The 20,344-nt window shown below is 37.0% G+C and overlaps 1 protein-coding gene across 6 annotated transcripts in view; it reads right to left on the reverse strand.

Annotated features, from left to right (window-relative positions):
- Nucleotides 1–20,344, reverse strand: part of TBC1D23 (TBC1 domain family member 23) — a 64,154-nt gene that overhangs the window by 34,879 nt on the left and 8,931 nt on the right. For 2 of the 6 annotated variants that reach the window (XM_067034802.1, XM_067034803.1), the window contains 4 exons: nucleotides 18,842–18,992; nucleotides 3,300–3,411; nucleotides 1,602–1,707; nucleotides 360–564 (listed from right to left, as the gene is read on the reverse strand). In XM_067034802.1, the coding sequence (XP_066890903.1) occupies nucleotides 360–564; nucleotides 1,602–1,707; nucleotides 3,300–3,411; nucleotides 18,842–18,885 (467 nt within the window). In that variant the 5' untranslated portion in view covers nucleotides 18,886–18,992. Of the gene's footprint in view, nucleotides 1–359; nucleotides 565–1,601; nucleotides 1,708–3,299; nucleotides 3,412–12,327; nucleotides 12,513–13,206; nucleotides 13,247–18,836; nucleotides 18,993–20,344 lie in introns of those variants that run through there. The other 4 variants (XM_067034801.1, XM_067034804.1, XM_067034805.1 and 1 more) reach the window with 4 other exon arrangements.

Consider the following 20,344-nt stretch of genomic DNA (forward strand, 5'->3'; position numbering starts at 1 on the left):
TCTGAACCATTTTTCTAGATTCCACATATATGCATTAATATACGATATCTGTTTTTCTCTTTCTGACTTACTTCACTCTGTATGACAGACTCTAGGTCCATCCACATCTCTACAAATGACCCAAATTTCGTTCCTTTTTATGGCTGAGTAATATTCCATTGCATAAATTCTTAACTAAAGAATCCTTAAAAAATGTTTATAACCACAAAAATAAAGTCAAATAACAAGTATGATTCAAACAACCTTAAAAATTATTTGAACCTTTTACTTTACCATCAAAATAAATCTAACAACTTTAGTTCAAAACAAACTAGACATTTATTCATTTTTAAAAGTGTAATAACTAAATCATCTTTTACCTGGGAATGTACTTATTCATGATAGCATAAAAGCAGTTGTATAAATCGCTGCGTGGCAGTTGAAGATGCACCAACGGTTTGAGTAGATGTATCCAGCTAAGGGACGTGCTATATTTAACGTTACGTGATTTACAATAAAAGGTAATTACAGATTCAATATCCAAAAGTAATTCTGCTGCCTTCTCTTCGGGCACTGAAAGCTGATCTAAAAAATAAGTGTCAAAATAAAGTTACCAAGGGCCTGTTAGATGCTCAGTTATTGGACAAAATACTGGGTTACAAACATACAATACTATCTTACTGTATTTAGAGCATGTCAAGGGCAAAATAGAACTACATAAAAGCACATTTTTCCATATACTTATTCATATTCACTAGCTATTCAGTATTTACTAACTTAATAATACTTGACCTATATATATGTTATACAGATAGATATATAACTTATATCTATCTATATAACATATAGATATATACAAGAATGGACAATCTGAAGGAGGAAAGGTAGTCATAACCCGCATTCCTGGAAAGCAAAAAAGTGTTTTCCAATTAACGGATTATCATCTACCCCATAATGGGCGGCTGCCACTATAGCTTTGTTAAGGGGAGGGAAAGTGATTCATTCTCCACCACCAAATTCCCTTTACTTTGCCCACATCAGCAATAATGTTTCTGTTGAGGTTAGCCTATCTAGTCAATAATTTAACTAAAATGTACAGAGAAAGAAACAAAAAGACCAATAGACTATAGATTAATTTAAAAAGAAAAATATACACCAAATTAATTTAATCTTCAAAAGACCTTGTGGGGTGATTGGAAACCTATTCACCCATGATTGACAATACTTTTTCTATAGCAGATCATGACTTATGACTTACAGATAAACTTTGGAACACAGCCCCTTTAAATCTGAGGACTGTATACAATCATACAGATCTTCAATTATCCAAAAAACAATTTTAAAACTGCCACAAAACTGTAAAGGTACTTGAAGAATTAAACATAAATATGTTAATGTTTAATCAAACATAATGCAAAAGAAACACTAAAAATCAGACTCTCTTAAAATATTAGACATTATTTCATAAGAATTTCAAAAGAGAAGTTCTAAAGCTATTAGCCCTTTACAAATTCAACATATCCCAAATTATAACAAGTTCATTCTACTAAAGAGCAACTCCTCCATCCAAAAATGATTATTTGAAAATTTTTTCACTGTTTGAAAACAATTATTAAACTTACCAATAAACTCCAGGCAATCTTTGTGAATAGTGTTCTGTTCTGGCAGGTCTAAAATACCATCCCAGGATGCCAAACTATCTCCTTTTCCTGCAACATTTAGAGCAATCTGGAAGAAAGATTAAAAAAAGCAAATAGCTTCATATGTTACTTCTCATTCTTGGAAAATATGCTATAATAATGGAGGCCTGAATTTAGGAATAATGCACACTTCAATGATTACAAAGTAATGTATCTATATCAAATTTTACTACTTCATGTTAATCCAGTGAATTAAATGAATTACACAAAATATTTACATAATTATATATGTAAATTTATTTCAAGCAAACATCATTAATGCTATAGACTGAATGTTTGTGTCCCCTCACCCAAATTCATTTATGTTGAAACCTAATCCCCGATGTTTTGATATTTACTGGCAGGGTCTTTGAGAGGTGATTAGGACATGAGGGTGGAGCACTCATGAATGGGATTAGCCCCCTTATAAATTTTTATTTATTTATTTATTTATTTTTTACGGTATGCGGGCCTCTCACTGTTGTGGCCTCTCCCGTTGCGAAGCACAGGCTCCAGATGCGCAGGCTCAGCGGCCGTGGCTCACAGGCCCAGCCACTCTGCGGCATGTGGGATCTTCCGGGACCGGAGCACGAACCCGTGTCCCCTGCATCGACAGGCGGACTCTCAACCACTAGGCCACCAGGGAAGCCCCTAGCCCCCTTATAAAAGAAACCCCAGTTAGCTCCCTTGTCCCTTCAGCCATGTGAGGACACATTAAGGAATTACTATTCTTTTCAATTTAAGAGTGTTATGGTTATTTTAAAAGTCTTTATCTTTTAGACTTTCATACTGAAATACTTTAGTGTGCTACCAAGGATCTGCTTTAAAATAATCCAGTGGGCGGGGTGGGGAGGAAAGGATAGAATACTAATCAAACAAGACTGGCCAAATGTTGGTAACAGTTAAAGCTAAGTGATGAAAAAAAAAAAAAAAAGCTAAGTGATGGGTAAATGGGGGTTCACTAACAACTCTCTCTACTTTTGTATGTGTTTTAAATTTCTATAACAAAACATTCAGAATGCTATATACAGCTGTAATTCCATTTCTGTTACATATATATGTGCAGAGTGGAAAAAATAAGATGTGTCACCAAGGCATTATTATGTGTTTTACCTATAAGTGGTAGATAACAGATGGTTTTTTATCTTATCCTTTGCTTACATGTTTTAACAAAGGGAACTACTTCTTTTTTCATCATAAAAAAATCTTAATTTAAAATTTAAAAATGATAATACACATGTACTAGAGAACAGCTGAAGCAGAAAATAAAGCAAAGGAAAATCTCCTGTAATTCTAACACCCAGAGACCTGTTTCTTCTCCCTTTTTCTTTTAAAACATAGCTGAGATCATTCCATATCTGCAATTATATACCCTATTTTACTCATTGGTTGCATTTTCCCATTTCACTGAACAATCTTCATAAACATCATGTCTAATGGCTACAAAAGAAAGCAATGCCTTTCAAAACCTGAATTATTAAATATACCAAACACTACAGAAACACACATTTTAGCAAGCTGCTCTGTCTGATAAATTTTCTAAGTGTGGCATGTGCTTCTGCAACTACGACAACTGAAAATAAAAATTCTAAAATATTATTCTTAAGTCATTACATTTTATTTGTTTCAGTTTCTAGTTACCTTCCAAACTTTAGCCCTCAGATCAGCAGGCAGTGGTCTCCCTTGAATTATATTTCTCAATGTTTCAAGATCACAACCTCCTGCTTCCAAAGCTTCTTCAAGATCTTTTTCCCTGAAAAACAAGTCCCATTTATTAAGATAAATTTTATTTCTTGTTTTTCCTTCCTCAGTACTTATTCATAAGTATGACCTATTAAAGGTTATGTCTAAGGAAGAAAGGTTCTTGGCAGCCAAAATGTAATGCCAAGGCATACACCACATTTTGTTTTCTTGAAAGGAAATCTCAGGTTTCATACAGTCAATTTATTCTTATTTTACACTTAGTTCTAGCAAGCTTAGTTATCTGTTTGCTAAGATTAAAGAAATTTAAAAACAGGAAACAGGGCAAACAGCATTGAGAAGTCATAGTAATAGTAATATAGTAGTGATAATGACTAATAACTTTCTATAGCACTAACTTTGTGCCAAGCACCGTTCAAACATTTCACATGCCTTTAAATTCTTGCAATAACCCTATGAAACAGGTTATATCACTGGCCCTAGCTTACAGATGTAAAAACTGAGGCAAAGCAGGGTTGTATAGCTTATAGTCAGTCACACAACTAGTAAGCAGTAGAACTAGGATTCAAATTTTAACAGTCTGGTTCCAGAATGTATACTCTTAACATTATGCCAGATAGTGGCAAGAAGGAGAAACCATAAAATTGGGCCAAGAATTCAAGGTATGGGAATACTAGTACAAAACTATACAGATCTCATGCCTAGAACAATACCTATCTTACAGTGAATATTCAATAACTGTTAGAGGAATGAAAAAAACTCTAACGGCATCACTGTATTTATTATATATTAAAGCAAAATAATACCACATCATCAAGTAAATCATCAAGCAGTTGTGTTTATTCTACTATGTTTAAGGAGAAAAGTAAGTATGAAACAAATTTTATTTTCATTTGTATATGGTTAATACTTTAAAAAAAAACTTTCACAAAGGTATGAATTGTTTTTTAGCCAGGAAATAACTACTTAAAATAGCTAATTCCCTCAGAATTCTCAAAAGCTAAGGTTCTAGTCATTGTTTACAATTTTGTTTTTTTATTTAATTTTATTTATTTAATTTTGGCTGGGTTGGGTCTTCGTTTCTGTGCGTCGGCTTTCTCTAGTTGCAGCGATTGGGGGCCACTCTTCATCGCGATGCGCGGGCCTCTCACTGTCACGGCCTCTCTTGTTGCGGAGCACAGGCTCCAGACGCGCAGGCTCAGTATTTGTCGCTCACTGGCCCAGTTGCTCCGCGGCATGTGGGATCTTCCCAGACAAGGGCTCGAACACGTGTCCCCTGCATCAGCAGGCAGACTCAACCACTGCGCCACCAGGGAAGCCCTGTTTACAATTTTAGTATACAATACATAAGAAATCTGTACAAATAAAAATCCCTAACTTAGCCAATTTCTAAAATTCTTTGGAGCAGGCTAAAAGGCAGAGCATCCCACTAGGATCAGAAAACCAGGATTTTGTCATTTTTGAGGAAAATAAATTACTCCCATTATATTCTCTCAATAAGATAATGTAAATCCCTTCCTCTACTCATAGGATTCCAAGAATATTAGTTTAACTGGATAAATTTCCCAAAGTGTTGCCCCCTTAAGGGAAAGGAATTAAACGAAAATGTAATCACTTGGGTTCATATTCAACAGAAAAGCAGTGATCAAATTTCAAAGATTTCTTAACAAAGCTACTACAAACTCATATGTTTAAGAATCTAGCTAGTAACCACACAAGAAACATTTCGTTCTTTTGCTATATGGTAACCAAAGTGTTGGACCAGAAAGTGAAAGAAACGTCATGTCTACTGTTGAGACAGTTAATTAAGGTCTATAGTTGATAAAGACTGGGGTTTATCTATTCTATTTGGCCAAAATGTACATGACAGCCTGTTAGAATTCAAAGGATTGTTTGTAATCATTACACGAAGAAAATGTAATGGAATCTTTCTTAATAAATACCATACTTTTAAATGATTAACTGTGTAAATGAACTGAAAACACCATTTAATGAGATAAAATTCTTTTTACCAAATTAATGAAGAACTAGAATTTTTCCATTTTTCTTTTTTTTTAATATTTATTTATTTGGCTGCATCAGATCTTAGTTGCGGCACATGGGATCTTCGTTGCAGCATGCGGGATCTTTCAGTTGCCACATGCAGAATCTTTAGTTGTGACAGGTGGGATCTTTAGTTGTGGCATGTGGGTTCTAGTTCCCTGACCAGGGAGTGAACCCAGGCCCCCTGCATTGGAAGCACGGAGTTTTAGCCACTGGACCACCACGGAAGTCCCTAGAATTTTTGCATTTTTCAGTGTAAAATCTTTGGTTTCTTTTTGAACTTTGCCAAAACCCTTACTATTCCAGATAACAAAGTCAGTACTTTGGGGCAAAATGTCCAATCCTCAGTGTACTTGATAATAATGATAATAATACACAAGCACATCTCTGTTGATACAGCTGCTATTGGATTATTTGATGCTGCCCCCAGGGAACCACAAATGTGGTTTCCAGGAACACAACCATGAGCAAGAGACCAGAAAATGCTGCACCTTAAGTAGTCAAAGGCACTTCTCACAAACCAACAATTAAAAGTAATGTTATCTTCTGAACAAGGTGTTCAAAGGTTTAGTTATCAGACCTTCAATGTTACAAATGTGCATGTAAAAGCAGTGAAAGAGCTGAAAACAGTGAGTTATTTCATAAAAGAGTCAATTTCCTATCAAGAGATAGGAACTCGGGCTTCCCTGGTGGCGCAGTGGTTGAGAGTCTGCCTGCCGATGCAGGGGACACGGATTCGTGCCCCGGTCCGGGAGGATCCCACATGCTGTGGAGCGGCTGGGCCTGTGAGCCATGGCCGCTGAGCCTGCGCGTCCGGAGCCTGTGCTCCGCAACCGGAGAGGCCACAACAGTGAGAGGCCCGCGTACCGCAAAAAAAAAAAAAAAAAAAAAAAAAAAAAAAAAAGAGATAGGAACTCTATGGCATTTAGCTCTCAGACAGAACTTTCCTTCCCGGAAAGCAAATTTCTTTTTACTTTTGAACAAGCAATACCTAATATCCAAAAGAAAAATGCATGTCTGGTGGAGTATGACTGGGTGGGTTGCGATTTTTTAAGTCTTTTTTGATTATGGTGGCTTCTTACTATCCTTACAAGATAAAGTTGATAGAAATGTACTGCATATTCATACAGGTGTTAAAAATAGAAGAGTAAAGGCCTTGTCCATTTATCGTAGTAAATATGAAAAATAAGTAATTGTCTTCTTTGCTCAAAGATTTAAGGCAAAACAAATCCAAAGTTTTAGGGTTGCTAAGAAGCAGAAAGTCATCTCTTCCTGACTCTGTACCTTGAAACTATAACATTTGTTTGTATAACAGTACAGCGCTTCCCTGGTGGCGCAGTGGTTAAGAATTCACCTGCCAATGCAGGGGATACGGGTTCGATCCCTGGCCTGGGAGAATCCCACATGCAGCAGAGCAGCTGTGCAGGCCTGAGCCTGCGCTCTAGAGCTCATGCTCTGCAACAAGAGAAGCCAAGACAATGAGAAGCCCGCCCACCACAACGAGGAGTAGCTCCAGCTTGCCTCAACTAGAGAAAGCCCATGCACAGCAACGAAGACACAACACAGCCAAAAATAAAAACAAATAATAAATTTTTAAAAATAGTATAGGTTTATGGCAATGATCTATCAATGACATATTTTCAAAACTTAAATAAATCCTAATGGAATTTCTCCATACCTGATGTTCTGTGGCAAAATCACCTAATCTAAGCACTGTAACCCGATCTGCTAATCACAGCAAGGCAAACAATGTGACTAAATTTATATGAAATTATTTTAAAGATTATATTTAAGTTAGCAACTGAATTAGATTTTTCTTCCTCAACCAAATGGTGAGTAACTTCTAGCACACTGAAGCATTTGCACAATGCAAGTTAAGGGGGTGAGGGGACATGAATTTTCAAACACTACCAAGTTAAGCATTCATTTCTAAATGCTTCTAGGGTTAATAAATTCAATTTGAAATTCTGTAATTATTTTCCAAATAAGCTGTACACTGAATCATATTTAAAGTTTTAATTTTTAAAAGCAACTAGATTATATTGTATGTTGTGTTGCTAAAACTTAATAAGTTACAGAAAATCTGCCACTGGGAAAAACTAACTATATATAACACTTATTTCTAAATTCTGTTTTCTTCCTAATCATGTTCTAAACACTTCTGTTCCCTATAATTTCAAAATGTTTGCGAAGTTTTAATTGTACACACTCCAAATAGGAGATGAAAACAAGACAGTCCATTGCCTAAAATTTTTTTACATATCTTTCTGCACTTAAAATCCATATTCATTATCAGCCATTCTGAATTCCCCTATACCCACCTCTCAGAGCCTGGCAACCACTGATTTACTCTCTGTCTCTATACATATATGTATTATGGACATTTTATATATAAAACCATATATACATGGTCTTTATATCTGGTTTCTCTCACTTAGCATAACGTTTTCAATGTTGTAGCATGTATCAGCACATGCTATTTATTGCCAAAAAATATTTCATTGAATGTACTATATTTTATCCATTCATCACTTAATGGACATTTGATTTGTTTCAACTTTGTGGCTATTATGACTGTCTCTTTTTTGTTTTTACTTTTATTTTTTAAAATTTATTTTTGGCTGCGTTGGGTCTTCGTTGCCGTGTGTGGGCTTTCTCTAGTTGTGGTGAGTGGGGGCTACTCTTTGTTGCGGTGCGCAGGCTTCTCATTGCGGTGGCTTCTTTTGTTGCCAAGCACAGGCCCTAGAGCACACGGCCTTCAATACCTGCGGCACACAGGCTTAGTTGCTCCGCGGCATGTGGGATCTTCCAGGACCAGGGATCGAACCCGTGTCCCCTGCATTAGCATTGGCAGGTGGATTCTTAACCAGTGCACCACCAGGGAAATCCATGACTGTCTCATAATTTTGAACATTAATATCAATAATTCAATTCGTTAACTATATGATGCATACATAATACTTATTAATTATTCATTCTTCCCAAGAAAGTCAGGAAGAATTTAAAAATCAGGTCTATTTAAACTTCACACCCATTAGGATGGCTATTATTTTAAAAAAGAAGGAAAAAAAAAACAAAATAAATGTTGGTGAGGATGTGGAGAAACTGCAATTCCATGCACTGTTGGTGGGAATGTAAAATGGTGTAGCCACTTTGGAAAATAGTATGGCTATTCCTCAAAAAAATTTAAAAATAGAACTACCATATGCTCCAGCAATTCCACTTCTGGATATATACCCAAGAGAAGTGAAAGCAGAAACTTAAACAGGTATCTGTACACTCATGTTCATAACAGCATTATTCATAATAGCCCAAGGTGGATGCAACTTAAATATCCTTTGATGGATGAATAGATAAACACAATAAGGTGTGTGTGTATACATACACATGTATGTATGCATGGATACATACACACACACACACACACACACACACACACACACAATGGAATATTATACAGCCTTAGAAAAGGATATTCTGACACATGCTACAACATGGATGAATGTTGAGTACATTATGCAAAATGAAATAAGCCAGTCACAAAAAGACAAATGATGTACAATTCCACTTATATGAGCACCTAAAATAGTCAAATTCATAGAGACAGAAAGCAGAATAGCAGTTGCTGGGGACTGGAGAGAGTAGGGGAATGAGGAGTTTGTGTTTAATGGGTATAGAGTTTCAGTTTTACAAGATGAGAAGAGTTCTGGAGATTAGCTGCACAACAATGGGAATATAGTTAACACTACTGAACTGTATACTTAAATGGTTAAAATAAGTTTTATGTATCTATTCTACCATAATTTTAAAAATTCAACTATATTCAATATATCACAAAAGTTCATGGGACTTCCCTGGTGGTCCAGTGGTAAAGAATCCACCTTGCAATATAGGGGACACGGGTTAAATCCCTGATCAGGGAACTAAGATCTCACAAGATGCAGGGCAACTAAGCCTGCACACCCCAACTACAGAGCCCAAGCACCCTGGAGCCTGCACACCACAACTAGAGAGAGAAAGCCTGCACACCACAACAAAGAGCCCGCGTGCCGCAACTAAGACCCGATGCAGCCAAAAATAAAATAAATAAATCTTTTTTAAAACTTCATGAATCCAGGCTTTAGAGTCAGATCTGAAGATCCAATATTGGCCCAACTCAATAGCCATGTAATCTTAAGCAAGTAACATATATAGAAACAGTGCCTATCTTAGATCAGTTAACACTTAAACAAATTTCTGAACACAAAACATTCAGTGCAATACTTGGCACATAATACTTCTTCAATAAATAGAAGCCACGAATACTATTACTGTTATTATTACTGAACAATAGCTGACTTTTTTTTTTGACAAGCAAGTTCTATTTAATTCTCAAGGAACAGAAAATCCTTGTTCATAAAACTTCTTATAGAACAAAGAAAAAAGCCAAGCCATTAAATTTAATTTTGAAAACAAAAAACAGGTAAAATATATTGGCCAACTTGACTTATGACATTGAAAAACACAAAGAATTCAAATCTAGCAAAGTATTAAAAAATAGTACATTGTGACTAAGTTAAATTAATCATAAAAGTGAAAGGGAGTTTCAGTGTTTTAAAAAATCTTTCACTGTAATTTACCACATTAATGGCAAAGAATGAGAGATTGGGTGATCAATGATAAAGAAAAAGCATTTAATAAAGTTAAGTTTTTTCTTCTCCAGATGGAATCAACTCTTAGCAAACTTGAAATAGGGAATTTTTTTAGCTTTTTAAAGGCTTTCTCCTAAAAACCTATTGCAGATGTCATTTTTAATGGAAAAAACAAAACTTGAAACTCATTCCTGTTAAGACTGGGAACAAGACAAGAATGCCTGTGTTGCTTCTACTTACCAACGTTATTACCAGATACCTGACCAATGCAGTAAGACAAATATTAAGTAGAATAAGTGAAATGGAATATATAATTATTATTTCTAAGTAAAATCATTTATATAGAAAACCTAAGAGAATCCAATAGCTGACTTTTAAAAACTGACTTTTGGGGACTTCCCTGGTGGTGCAGTGGTTAAGAATCAGCCTGCCAATGCAGGGTACACAGGTTCAATCCCTGGTCCAGGAAGATCCTACATGCCGCAGAGCAACTAAGCCCATGCGCCACAACTGCTGAGCCTGCACTCTAGAGCCCGCGTGTCACAACTACTGAGCCCACGTGCCTAGAGCCTGTGCTCCACAACAAGAGAAGGCACTGCAATGAGAAGCCCGCACACCGCAATTAGAGAAAGCCTGTGTGCAGCAACGAAGACCCAATGCAGCCAAAAACTTTAAAAAATAATTTAAAATTTTGTTTAAAAGGCAGGACCAGCATTAGAAAACAAATAATTCATTTTAAAAGTTGAAAAATAAAAAAATAAAAATTGACTTTTTCTTATCGTAACAAAATCAAAGGGGATTTCCAATGTATTTTGACCTCCAGGAAGAAATGGGACAGGACTGGAACTCAGAGTCCCCAGAAAAGGCAACAGGATATATTCTGATCAGAAGGTATGCAAAGCCAGAAACAGGCAGAAAAGGAAGAAAAGAACCAAATGGGAAGAGTGAGAAAGGATCTCAAATAAGCACAGACAAGAGGCAGGCACGGTGCAGGTCTTAGATCTGAAAGCAAGAACAACACTATAAAACTTTTAGAAAGAAAAACATAGGAGAAAATCTTTGTAACCTTGGTTACAAAGGAGTTCTTAGATATGTACCAAAAGAATGATCCATAAAAGGAAAAACTGATGAATTAGATTTCATTAAAATTAGAAACTTCTCTTGAAAAGAAAACAAGGAAAGGACATGCCACAGATTGAGAGAAAAAAATATAAAATTTCTGATAAAGGACTGGGTCCAAAAAATACACCAAATGCTTATAACTTAATGAAACGGAGCAGGACCTTATGGTCCTTGCCCCCATGTCCTCAGCCAGCCTTTTGTGTGTGGAAAAACTTCAGCCAAAGAATAAGTTTAATCAGAGAAGTAAGAAAATGCAGAAACAAAGGAAAACAGTCCAACAAACTAAATAATAATAGTTTAGTCATGCAGCTTCCCTGGTGGCGCAGTGGTTGAGAGTCCGCCTGCCAACGCAGGGGATACGGGCTCGTGCTGGGTCCGGGAATATCCCACATGCCGCGCAACAGCTAGGCCCGTGACCCATGGCCACTGAGCCTGCACGTCCGGAGCCTGTGCTCCGCAATGGGAGAGGCCACAACAGTGAGAGGCCCGCGTATTGCCAAAAAAAAAAAAAAAAAACCACCACCAACAACAAAATAGTTTAGTCATTAAGCATAGTCAAGGACCTTTAGTTCCTCTTTAAGGGCTACAAATAGTATTCTGAGCCATATCCTGTGAGCTGTCTTATAGATACTAAAACCCCCACCAGGTGGAAGAAGTTAACTACTTGACGACCAGACTGCAGCCACGACATAAGCTGCCACAATTCTGAGATCTGGCCTCAAAGAAATGGGAACAAACCAACCCTGGAACTGAAGATTAACTGTACTTAAAACAAACAAGATGATGCTGATCAGACCACCACATGTCCAATTTCAAGGTGACTGTCACAGCTGACTATGCTGTTTATGCAGGTAGTCCCCTCTTTTCACCTATAAAAGCTCAGTGGGTGGGAGTTGGCCTATAGGCAGGAGTCCACCCCCCACCCCCCTTCTGCTGGCCCCCAAAATAAAACAAACCTTCCTTTCCACCATGCCTCTTTATTGGCTTCAGAGCAGGGAGCAGCCACACTCCCACTTTCAGTAACATTAATAGTAAGACAAAAACCTGATTAACAAAAAATGGGCAAGTAATTGAACAGACACTTCACAAAAGAAGACATATGAATGGCAAATAAGTACACGAAAAGAAGTTCAACATCATTAGTCATTAGTAAAGTAAAATAAAAATCAAACCCATAGGGCTTCCCGGGTGGCGCAGCCGTTGAGAGTCCGCCTGCTGATGCAGGGGACATGGGTTCGTGCCCCGGTCCGAGAGGATCCCACATGCCACGGAGCGGCTGGGCTCGTGAGCCATGGCCGCTGAGCCTGTGCGACCGGAGCCTGTGCTCCATAACGGGAGAGTCCACAACAGTCAGAGGCTCGTGTACCGCAGAAAAAAAAATGAATAAATAAAAAGATAACTAAAAATATGTAAGCGACCTTAAGATTCTTACAAATATATTTCATCATTATAAAGTTAATGGTGTTATTATTAATAAAGAACTTGGGATAGCATGTTACTATGGGATTTCTTTACATGGAATTTCAAAATAATTTAGGGATCACATAGTCAAATAATTTATTTTTAAGTTTAAGTTAAACCAAGTAAATAAATGCATTACAATACTGCCTCTCCTTAAAATGTGAAAATGCTTCTGAGGATAAATTTTCTGCTTTCTTTACTATCTTCGTGAGATTTTTGTTTAGTCATTTTCACAGGAACGACACTCCTTCTGACCAGTATTTATGAGTGAAGGAGTAAGGCTTGGAGAGAAGTATGTGGCTCTAAAACGGCTTTTCTAATTCTGAACAGCTAACTGATCTATATGGCACTTATATTTTCTATTGTGGCCTTTTTCGGTAAAACAGTCAAACAAAAATCAATACAGTATCTTTATATTACTTTATTTTAGTGATATTATCCCATTTTTAAAAGTCATTTTAGAGAATTTGGTCAATGTATAAAAAAAATTTTAAAACCAACCACAAGCTGGGGGGAAGGGATAAATTGGGAGATTGGGATTAACATATACACACTACTGTATATAAAATAGATAACTAAAAAGGACCTACTGTATAGCACAGGGAACTCCACTCAATACTCTGTAATGGCCTATATGGAAAAAGAATGTAAAAATGAGTGGATATATGCATGTGCATAACTGATTCACTTTGCTGTACACCTGAAACTAACAAAACATTGTAAATCAACCATACTCCAATTAAAAGTAAAAAAAAAAACAAGAAACAACCACAATTCTATTACCATAAGATTAACATTCTGTAAATAACTTTTCAGTTCTTCATATATATGTATGTGTGTAAGTGTATGTGTGTGTACAGAAACATATATACACATAAAAACTGTTATATTGAATCTATGTATGTTTTTAATAAGCGTATTTTTAAAAATATTTATTTATTTATCTATTACGGCTGCGCCAGGTCTTAGTTGTGGCATGCAGGATCTTTAGTTGCGGCATGCGGACTTCTTAGTTGCAGCATGTGTGAGGGATCTAGTTCCCCGACCAGGGATCGAACCCGAGCCCCCTGCATTGGGAGTTTGGAGTCTTACCCGCTGGACTACGAGGTAAGTCCCTATACTGAACGTCTAATTTTATGCTTGGCAGGATTCACTTATTTATATTTTTCAACAATATCATACACATTTCTCTGAGTCATTCAATACTCTTAAAAAATGACATTTTGGGGCTTCCCTGGTGGCGCAGTGGTTGAGAATCCGCCTGCCGATGCAGGGGACGTGGGTTCGCGCCCCGGTCCGGGAGGCTCCCACGTGCCGCGGAGTGGCTGGGCCCGTGAGCCGTGGCCGCTGAGCCTGCGCGTCCGGAGCCTGTGCTCCGCGGCGGGAGAGGCCACAGCAGTGAGAGGCCCGCGTACCACAAAAAAAAAAAAAAAAAGACATTTTTAATGGCTGAGTAATTGATTTGACTGTCCCCCTACTGCTTGGTATTTATGTACTTTCTAAATTTTCCTTGCGTTAATCTTTTCCCACTTATCCTTAGCACAAATTCCCTCAAGAATTATTCAATAATCAATATTCTTTAATGTTAAAAGTTAAGTAATGCAGGCATCAAATATTATTTAGAATTATGATAGTATCCATTTGAACAAAAAACAAAATCGTGAAAGGTGGGCACTTCAGGGAGCTGAAACAGGAAGGAAACTTTCACTTCTCAATAGCATCAGTCAGTACAGCTTGAGTATACTTATAATACATATTATATTTGTATGTACTTTTTGAATAATTTAAATAACATTTATGGATTCCTTTTTAACATATATACCTTTCACCAAGCAATAATTAAGAATGAGTAAAGTGAGTCAGCTACAAGCATGTCCAAAGCAGTGCTTATTTTAACTATGAAAAACTACACATAATGTAAATTGTCCTAAAATGAGGAATTGATTTAAATCAGCAGATGGAATACTAAGCAACAGTTTAAAATGCTAAAAAAAAAACAATTAATAACATGGAAAATATTTATGATATTAAGGACATGTATTAAGATTTTAAGAAAAAAGAGTTATAAAATTAATATCCAGGGAGGAACCAAGATGGCAGAGTAGAAGGTATAATGTTGTAAGTCATAATTCTAGTTATTACTTTAAAATGTATATCTCAAAAATAACTAAAAAAATAAAATTAACATCCAAGCATACATGTTTCAAAGAAAAAGTACATTATCCCCACTCCCCATCCAATCTTTCCCATACACATGGGGAAGGATATAAAAAATGTTTATTTCTAGTGGTTTACTTACAGGGGAATTTTAATTTGTTTCATTTTGTTTTGTTTTGTTTTAGGGGGGGATTATTATCTGTATCCTGGAAAATGTACAAATATTTGCAAGGAGAAAAAAGATGATAATAATTCTCACCTCAAACATACATGTCCTTGCTTAAAGTATTAAGTATCTACTACTTAAGAAAGACTATTTCACATAATCAGTAAGAAAAAACAATCAGTAAGAAGAAAACAACGTGGCATATGTAACATACATATATTTATTTTAGTTCTCTCATACTGAAAGTGTAAAAAAAAAATTAACAAGTGCAACCCATACTGACAACAAGCTTTTCTAAAAGTTTAAATATATGATAAACTTGGAAGGAAGTTAAAAGATGTAAAAATATTTGTTTCTATTTTTGAGCATGGAAGAAAATTAATTTTGGAGAAGGGATGTCCTGCCCATGCTTCCTGTGTAAGGAGTTAAAAGTAGAGGGTGGAAGGGTGGCACAGATTTGCTATAAGAACTTTCATGTAGCTTCACTTTAAGTCCTCAGTATTAATTCCATGGCCTAAGACTTCAAGCACATTCTTAATACCCTGAACTTCACTCCTTTGTCTTCCTGCCACATTCAGAAAGCTGCCAACTCCTAACATTGGGATAATCTAACCAGTTCTGCCTTCTTTGTTCCTATACTCTGCTCACTGAGGACTTCATGGGAAAAGAAATTAAGACAACTTCATGATGCTATCATAGATTCACCACCATCTATTTCTTGTAGGCATCAATGCTACCTGAAAATCTTCTATTTACCACTTTTTTCAGACTCCCTACTCAGCCACTTTACCTCAAGTGACATTACTTCTGACTCCAAAGAGAAAATATAGGACAGCAGGCTTCTCTTCCCTTTGATCTCAGCCACTCTCCACAATCAAACATAAATAACTTATTATCCCAGACATCATTTCCTTCTTCCCTATATGCACAGATGTCTAGGTATCCTTTCTCTAGTCCAAGACTGATAACTTCACCTGGGTCTTATCTCCCTCATCCCTCCCTCACCCACCCACCCCCACCCCAACTCCTCTAGAGCCATGTTCCACCAATTATCCCCCTCTCTCCTATCTTCCACTTCTCTTTCTCCACTGGCTCTTTCCTCTGAGCCATATACTCAAGTATTGCTATTAGAAACATCAATAATGACAACCACAAAAACTCCTCCAAACTTTCCTTTCATATAGGTAACCAAACTCTTGGTTGTTCCTTTCCCAGCAAAGCTTTCTCAAAGTATTCTTGACAACATATGTCACCACTTCTCCCTCATCTTCCACTCAACTCCTCCTCTTATGCACCCAATCATTCCTCCTCCTTCTCTGACACCCACAACTCCAGAGGGACCACTCTCCCTATGCTCCTTCCTAATAATCAAATCTTTACCTTAATTTGACCTTTCCAAGGCATCTGACGGCTCTCTTTATTCAAAAAAAAAGATACACAGGGACTTCCCTGGTGGCGCAGTGGTTAAGAATCCGCCTGCCAATGCGGGGACACAGGTTCAATCCCTGGTCCGGGAAGATCCCACATGCCGCGGAGCAACTAAGCCCGTGCACCACAACTACTAAGCCTGTGCTCTGGAGCCCGTGAGCCACAACTACTGAGCCTGCGTGCCACAACTACTGAAGCCCTTGTGCCTGGAGCCCGTGCTCCACAACAAGAGAAGCCACTGCAATGAGAAGCCCGGGCACCGTAACGAAAAGTAGCCCCTGCTCGCTGCAACTAGAGAAAGCCCGCACGCAGCAACAAAAACCCAACGCAGCCTAAGTGAATGAATGAATGAATAAATAAATTAAAAACTACTCATGTTTCTTTAAAAAAAATACACAAATAGCCAATAAGTACATAAAAAGACACACATCATCATTAGCCATTAGGGAAACTCAGATCAAAACCACAATGAGAAAAAAGAAAACCCACAAGATGCCACTTCACACTCAAAAGGATGGCTAATACCAAAAAGTCATAATAGAAACTGGAACCTTCATACCTTGCTGGTAGGAATGTAAAATGGTTCAGCTACTTTTGAAATTGGTTTGACATATCCTCAAAACGTTAAAGTTGCAATATGACACAGCAGTTCTACTCCTAGGTATACATACACAGAAGAGAATACAATACATACACCACACAAAAACCTGTACATAAACCACAATGAGGTACTATACAACACATCCATTAGGATGGCTAGTATCAAAAAAAAGAGGGGGGGGGCAAAAATATGGAGAAATTATAATTCTTGTGCATTGCTAGCTAGTGGGAATGAAAAATGGTACAGTCAACTGTGGAAAAGTTTGGCAGCTCTTTAAAAAGTTAAACACAGAATTACCATATTACCTAGCAATTCCACTTAAGGGTATATACCCAAAAGAACTGAAAGCAAGGATTCAAACAGGTATTTGTACATCCATGTTCACAGCAGTATTATTCACAACAGCCAAAAAAGTGGAAACAATCCAAATATTCATTGATGTATGAATGGATAAACAAAATGTGGTACATATATATATATACAATGGAATGTTAGCCTTAAAAAGGAAGGAAATTCTGACACATGCTACAACATGAATGAACTCTGAAGACAAATGCTAAGTGGGGGAAAAAAAAGTCACAAAAGGGCAAACAGTGTATGATCCCACTTATATGAGGTACCTAAAATAGGTAAATTCATAGAGACGAAAATTAGACCAGAGGCTGGAGGTAGGGGGCAATGGGGAGCTATTGTTTATTAGGTAGAGAGTTTCTGTTTGGGATGATGAAAAATTCTGGAAATAGACAGTGGTGATGGTTGCACAACACTGCGAATGTATTTAATGTCACTTAATTGTACATGTTAAAATGGCAAATTTTATGTTATGTATGTCTTATCACATTAAAAACGGCAACAACAAAAAACTTCTAAAGAATATTTATAACAGTACTATATTATTCATAATAGCCAAAAAGTAGAACAATCCAAATGTCCATCATCTGATGAATAAATAAAATGTGTATTCATACACTGGAATACTAAGCAATAGAAAGGAATGAAGTGTTGATAACATGCAACATGCGTGAACCTTGAAAATTATGCTCAGTGAAAGAAACCAGACACAAAGTCCACATACTATATGATTTCATTCACATGAAATGTCCAAAATAGGCAAATGTATAGAGATAGAAAGTAGATCATTAGGATCTGGGGTGACAGGGGAATAAGACAGATGCTAATGGGCATGGGGTTTCTTTGGAGGTAATGAAAACACTCTAAACTTAGATCATGGTGATGACTGCTTAACTCTGGAAATATACTAAAACCAGTGAACTGTATACTTTAAATGGATGTATTTTTATGATTCATAAATTACATCTCAATAAAAATGTTACAGAAAAGTAACTTCATTAAAAAAGTTTACAGACTCTTTAATTTAGGGCTTTAAGAGGAAGCTTTTGTGTCAACCCTCATTTACTATTTCAATGGAGGAAGTATATCACTATGAAGGGTCCAAGCCACACCTTAGCGTTGTTAAGGGGATAACAGCTTGCCTTGCCTCTTTAACTTCTCAAATTGATACTACTTGCTAACTACTGGTGTGGGAAAGGAACAGACTCCTAAACAGTTGCCATGGCAGCTCAATAGCATAAGCATCAAGAATTAAGAATATAAAGGCTTAGAAACAATGTGTTACAGAGAAAATAATATAAAATTTAAAATCAGAAAACATGACATCAGATTCTATACACTTTTAACAGCTGTGTGACATAAGATACAAACTCAGTTTCTTCAGCTGTAAAACAGGGATAGTATCAGATACCATCCACCCGAAAGAGGTGGAGAGTATTTATACAGCACATGAATTCTCTTCTGTTCTACTAGACTATCACTCCCACTCCTCTTTCATTCCATCTTAATGACTACACCTTGCCTGAATTTGTCCTTTCCAACTTTCTTTTTCAGGACGGTCTCCATACAAGACTCCACAAGCACTGAAGATTCACTGTTTCCCCAAAAAGATGTGTGTCAGACAGTGAGTTGCTGTTCACATGAACCACTGCTGCGTACACGTGACACAAATCCTGAGGCACAAATGAGACGATAGTAAAATGTGGAAAAAACTAAAATTAGAAGACAAACGAAAACACGTGTGTAGGAATACTAAGTAACTTCATTTAGTCAAGATTAAATCTTTAAAGACAAAGTAAGCACTCAATAAGTTTTTTTTAATAGAAAGCATACATATGAAATAATGAAGGGCTTCCCTGGTGGCGCAGTGGTTGAGAATCCGCCTGCCGATGCAGTGGACACGGGTTCGTGCCCTGGTCTGGGAAGATCCCACATGCCGCGGAGCGGCTGGGCCCGTGAGCCATGGCCGCTGAGCCTGCTCGTCAGGAGCCTGTGCTCCGCAATGGGAGAGGCCACAACAGTGAGAGGCCCGCGTAACGCAAAAAAAAAAAAAAAAAAAAAAAAAGAAATAATGAAGTAGCCCTAGAATTAAGCAATTAGCAATCATTCCCAACAACTTATTAGATGGCCTGTATGACTTCCCATAGCCTATTCAACTTCAAAATAGACTCTTGTCACCCAAAAGCATACTGAGATAAATTGCTAAAACACTTAAGACAGAATGTTTTCTGGGTTGGAAACAAATCGTTTTAATTCATCAAGCTTCTCAGTCTACCAAGTAAGCTAAGTCAACTTCACTAGTTTTCATAATTATTTAAAATCCAATCCTTTCCTGTAATTATTTTAAAAATCAAAGATTACAGTAATTCAAAAAGACCACTTAGGACCTAGAATATACATAATAACCTAAGTTTAAATGCAGAGTACAGAGAAACTAGAGAAAATTACCAATTTTTTAAAAAACTAATTTTGTGTCTTAAAGTGGTCAGCGTCTAAGATACATTATTATGTGATTAAAAGAAAAATACAAAAGCCGCATTACAGGGGAAATCAATAAAAGCCCAACACCTGCTGTGTAAACATCTTAAATGTGTTATTTCTACTGCAAAGGATATTGTTCAAACCTCTGACTGCTAGCAGTATTATAGTCATCCCTCCGTATCGGTTGGAGATTGATTCCAGGACCCGCTGCAGATACCAAAAACCCAAAGATGCTCAAATCCCTTACATAAAATGCAATAGTACAGTCGACCCTCTGTATTCCCGGGTTCCAGAACTACAGGTTCTACACTCCTGTATATGGAACTCAAGGATACAGAGGGGCTACTGTATTAAACAGAGCCAAGAGATAAAATGGACTCAGAACTCTTCACTGAAAGTATTCCTAGCATTCAAATATATAAAGAACAATATAGCCTATGATTATTCTCCTTTCCCCCAATATATTTCCACATCTGCTTATTCAAAAGGTCCTACATGTGACCTTACTTTCAAAAAGTCATCTCTCTTTCCCTTTACGGTTCAA

This window comes from Kogia breviceps, chromosome 5 (genome assembly GCF_026419965.1).
Source record: "Kogia breviceps isolate mKogBre1 chromosome 5, mKogBre1 haplotype 1, whole genome shotgun sequence".
Taxonomy (NCBI): Eukaryota; Metazoa; Chordata; class Mammalia; order Artiodactyla; family Physeteridae; genus Kogia; species Kogia breviceps.